Source organism: Oryza brachyantha, chromosome 11 (assembly GCF_000231095.2).
Source record: "Oryza brachyantha chromosome 11, ObraRS2, whole genome shotgun sequence".
NCBI lineage: Eukaryota > Viridiplantae > Streptophyta > Magnoliopsida > Poales > Poaceae > Oryza > Oryza brachyantha.
In genome coordinates, this window is record NC_023173.2 from 11,893,190 (window position 1) to 11,898,147 (window position 4,958).

The 4,958-nt window shown below is 38.7% G+C and overlaps 1 protein-coding gene across 1 annotated transcript; it reads left to right on the plus strand.

The window, feature by feature from the left end:
- Positions 1 to 659: 659 nt before the first annotated feature.
- Positions 660 to 4,176, plus strand: LOC102720000 (zinc finger protein 511). Its single transcript, XM_006663403.3, has 4 exons — positions 660 to 911; positions 1,991 to 2,055; positions 2,917 to 3,115; positions 3,424 to 4,176. Exons 1-4 carry the CDS (start codon positions 759 to 761, stop codon positions 3,913 to 3,915), a joined length of 909 nt encoding a protein of 302 aa, XP_006663466.1. The 5' UTR covers positions 660 to 758; the 3' UTR covers positions 3,916 to 4,176.
- The last annotated feature ends 782 nt before the right edge of the window (positions 4,177 to 4,958 follow it).

A 4,958-nucleotide genomic window follows, 5' to 3' on the forward strand; every position in this document is an offset into this window, starting at 1 on the left:
TTTTGTATAACTATAATATTGGCCAATTATTGTTTGACCCACTGTAATTACAGTTCAATACAAGTTATAGTCATATAAAATTAATCATTTTTATTTTGCTATTTTGTACACCAATTGGAATCAGAAAAATGGCACACTATAAATCCATATATACGGGGACAGATTTCAGACACTTAAATTTTTCTTACGAATTTGATCTTTGTGCAATATGAAGTACAGTATTTGCAAGCCTTTTTCTAATTAAACTACTTCATCTGATCCATATTATAAAATGTTTTGGTCATACCTATATTTATCTATGAACCAACAAATATTTTCACATATATGTTCAAACTAATTAACATTTACATAAATATAGTAAGGAACCAAAACATATTATAAATTGATATCCTGGCCCATTATCATTGACTCAGATGGTCTCATGTATAATACTCAGGAGTGACAACACCAACAATTTGCTAATGAAAAAGGAAGTGCAAAATCATCAAATTTACCCAATGTGACCCTTCAGTTCACCACCGGATGAATGGGCCGCGAAAGCTGGACGTAGTGGTGGTAGCTGGGCCGGCACGAACGGATTAGACCAAGAAACCACCACCACACCAAGCCCAAGCCCACGCACACGCACACGCCCACGCACACGCGCGGAGACGCTCCATCCATCCATCCCATTCCATTCCCCATTTCGAATTCGAATTCGAGTTCGCAAGCGCACGCCTCGATCGAGCCCCGCCCGCGGCTGGATCGAGGCGAGGGGGATGCAGCAGAGGCCTGCGGTGGCGGCCATGGAGGAGGAGCAGGCGCCGGTGGTGGCGCGGCTAGGGTTCTGGCTGGCGGCGCGGCGGCGGCTGGCCCCCGACGACCCCTTCTTCGCTGCCGGCAACATGGAGCGCGAGCTCCTCGCCAAGCAAGTGCGTGCTCTTCTTCTTCTTCTTCTTCTTCTTCTTCTTTTCCTCTTTTCTTTTCCCTCTCTTTCTCCCCACCTCGTCCCTCATGTGTGCTCCCCTCCAGTGGCCGGTTTAGCTTCTTTGATTTTAGGGCATTTTTGTTTGGCCGTATTGAACTGTAGCCCCGTGGTAGTAGAATGTGAATTAAGATGGTTGAATCCGCCCCATGTGAACTACCGAGATTTAGTTGCACTGAACTGAAGGGAATTTAGCTGCCTTGTGCGGTGATGGAATGGGCAAGAAATAGGGCAAGGCGATGTTTCAATTTTTGCCGAGATTTTGAGGGAATTACTAAATGTTCTGCAATACATGTTCGGCTTAAGATTATTATAATCTAGATTATCGAGTCAGATTACTTTGTTATAATCTATTATAGAATAAGTTGTGAGTTGTTTCTTTCCTAGATTATTAAAGTCTAGATTATTTGGTTTACAAGTCTAAAGAGAGTGGGGTGGCATCATGGCTAATTTTTCACCTAATAATCTAGAAAAAGCTCACCTAAATGAGCTTATCAGGTTATAATAAGCTGGGCTCCAAATTATAATAAGCTACTTCAGATTGTCTGTTTCTTTTAGAGTACCCCCAACAGCTCATCCATCCATCCTCCATCATAGAAATAGAGGATAAAAAGTAAAAGTTGAGCTCCAGCAAAGCATTTATCTCATCATCTATTTTTAAATGTATCCATATTAGGAGAGAGAAACTCTATATTAGATGTTCTCTCTCCAATCCTCCAAATAGAAATGGAGGATGCTATATATAGATGATCTGCTGGAGTACAAAGGGATATGAAGGATAAAAGAGTTTTAGATGATTATCCAAATAAAGATATGGATGACCAAATTTAGATGAGTTATTGGGGATGCTCTTAGCTTACTCCTAATAATCTGTATTATAATAATCCTAAGTTGAAAGAAACAGAGCCTTTATTTGGTTTATTGTGTGAATTATGATGGATTATGTTGGATATCCTGCCCTGATGGCTGTTGTGTTCTGAAGTGTAGATAAGATGAGCATGAGCACTATGTTTGTTTTTTGTTCAGGTTGCTCTGGACCTCTCGGATGATGAACGGTACCAGCTTGAGAGGATGGAAGTGGCGAGTACCAAGTAAGTGATCGGTCTTCACTTCTGCTTCTGTTGATATTGAGGATTATTGTCCTTTCCATTTCGTGCTAGATTAACGTACACCTTTCTAGAAATTTATGATGTGATCTTGAGTTCTTGACGTACTGTGTTTCTGCATCTCCATAACGACATGTAATTCGTAGCTGTAGCTAAGGCGATCTTTGGTGCTGAATTAGCTGTGCAAATCTTATGTGCACAATTTCACATTAGTAGTTGCAGACTCACAGTTGACTGTGCCTCATAATTCACAATGGCGCGTATGTTATGTTTGTATACATTCTCCTTGCATGTATAAACAAGAGGTCCACAATCAAGAAAGGCGTGATTCTTTGGCTTTTGGGGGAACAAGCTAAATGGCATAGTTGCAAATTAAAAATAATTTATGAATAAAATTTTTATATACGTGTTCTTAGCGATCTAAAAGCCAAGGATGAAAAATAAACTACAATAGAAAAACCTTAAAATCTACTCTAAATTCAAAGTTGAAAGATTCAAATTTTGACTTATAAGCATAAGAAGAAGTGAAATGATGAGTTGTAAAATGTATGTGAAAATGACAATTTCATGTCTTGAAACTAAATTATTGTATGAGTAATCTAGATTCCATAATTCATAGTGATTGGTCAGTATTCCATCCTGACAACTGCTAAAATATGTCTCTCTGCAGTTGTATGTTCTCTCAATGTTGTATTACCTCCGTTCCATAAAAAGTGCAGCCTTGTAGTTCAAATTAAATTATATGGCTGCACTTATCATGGGAAGGAGGTAGCAGTAGCATCTAGTGCCACAAGTATTTGTCTTATTCTGTTCTATCTATTTGATCATGTGTCTTAAACTCTGCAGCACCTTTTTTTGCCCAATTTCTGGCTGTGGTGCTCATCTAGATTGCTTGGAGAACTTTGAGGACCACTATAGCACCCGGCATACTGCTTCATGCTCTGTATGTTGGAGAGTGTATCCAACTTCAAGGCTGCTAAGCATTCATATTTCTGAGGCACATGATTCCTTTTTTCAAGCAAAAGTTGCTCGTGGCTTTCCAATGGTAATAAACTTGTAATCATCTATATTGATTTCCTTTTTCTGTAATCGGTTTAGTTTTTTGACATATGCATTAGCCAATTTTATGCAAACTCAAAACTCAATATAGTAACTTTGCCTACCAGTAAGTTTAAAAAATTATTCCTCGCTGTCTGAGCATCAAATAACATTCACATGGTTTGCTGATCCTGCTAATGAAGTTTTCCACTTCACTTTGCATCTGACCCTTGTGCAAATTTACAGAAGTGATGCTTTTATAATCCATTTACTTTCAAGCGCAATTCACATTGGGTATGCTATTTTCTGAAACAGTACGAGTGTTTGGTGGAGGGTTGTGGGGTGAAGTTGAAGAGCTATAAAAGTCGGCAGCAGCACCTTGTTGATAAGCACCAGTTTCCCAAGTCATTTGAATTCTTCAAAAAGGCACGCCCTTCACAACGCCAGCGGCACAAGAATCAGAAGCAGAGGCAAACAGTTCACAAGGGAGGAGAAGAAACGATGGAAACTTTAATGGATGTTGATGGGAAGGGTTCAAGGCACATGAATCGGAGATATCAGCCGAAGCAGCGGCATGATGTTAAGGAGTCCAAAGAGAACGAGCAGCATAGCTGCAAGGAGCCCAGCAACAGCGAAATGGAGGTTGACAAGCAGATTGATGAGCTCTCCTCAGCTGTATCCAAACTGAGCACAGCAGATTCGACGCCTTCTAGCATAAGCTTCGGCCATCGTCGCTCTCGTGGTCTTGCCTTTGTCCCTAGGTCAATTCGCCAGAACAAGCAGGTTTCTCAGGCACAACCAAAATGACGGCACTTTGTCTTGGTTCGTTGTTGATCCTGTATCCACTAACAATCCTGAATGTGTTCCTTCTTGATGTGGGGCCTTCACAGAATCCAGTAATATACGATTGTATGACGAGATGTGTTGTATCTGTTATAATCTTTGGTGATGGAGGTACTAAGCTTGCTGTTACTGTCATTTAGAGCATTTTTTTTTCTTTTGGGAGCAAGTGAAAGTTGACAAGTGATGACATTCATCGTTCGTTTCTGCTGATCATCTCAGCTCATTAGCCGCACGGTTAATTAAGTATAATTTTTTTAATATGTGACGTTGGTCAATTCGTTTATATATTGAAAAAAAGAAAGGAGTATATATTAAAACTGAAAAATAGATTAAAATGTTTTTGAATGAAAGTTTTTGGAAAAGTCGTAATATTAGGATCTTGGAAGCGTCTACATGGTAATCCGGTGGAGAAAAGGTAGAACGGAGCATGAGGTTTTCAGTTAGTGATAATCAAATCTATAAAGATCACACGCCTTTTTGTTTTTGAACGAAAAGATCACAGTTTTCATATCATAGATCAACAGGAAATTCACAGCTTCGTTCAGATTTAACCCAAATTTTGATTTGCACGGGCTGGATTTGTATCCACGCTAAAAGGTGTGTTCGGTTGGCTTGACATTCATAGATAAAAGATGACCGCTCAGTTTTTGATATGTTTGATTTGTGGACGAAGCTGGATACGATGATTCAGGAAGATAATATTCTATAAAGATGATGCATGTATCCGGCCCAATTGAGTGGATAAGCTCATCCACCGTTATTAACATTGATCACTAGCGATTATTTATTGATAATTAGTATATTTTCTCATTAATGAGAAATTAACTAGTTTAAATTAGTGTTAATTAAATATATTTTGTTGTCTATTGGTCTAACTACAACAAAATTTATTATTATAAATTTATATTATTATTTATTAGTAATTTAATATGCTCATCCCATTCGTACTCATCCATCCAAATAAATAAAAAATTGGATCATCTCATGCATCCAACTAAATATAAAAC

Bases quoted from the DNA above. Each gene is read 5' to 3' on its own strand.
- LOC102720000 (XM_006663403.3), top strand. From the start codon at position 759: ATGCAGCAGAGGCCTGCGGTGGCGGCCATGGAGGAGGAGCAGGCGCCG. The intron at 2,056-2,916 runs GTAAGTGATCGG...TAAACTCTGCAG, and splicing joins ATGGAAGTGGCGAGTACCAA to CACCTTTTTTTGCCCAATTT. The intron at 3,116-3,423 runs GTAATAAACTTG...TTTCTGAAACAG, and splicing joins TTGCTCGTGGCTTTCCAATG to TACGAGTGTTTGGTGGAGGG.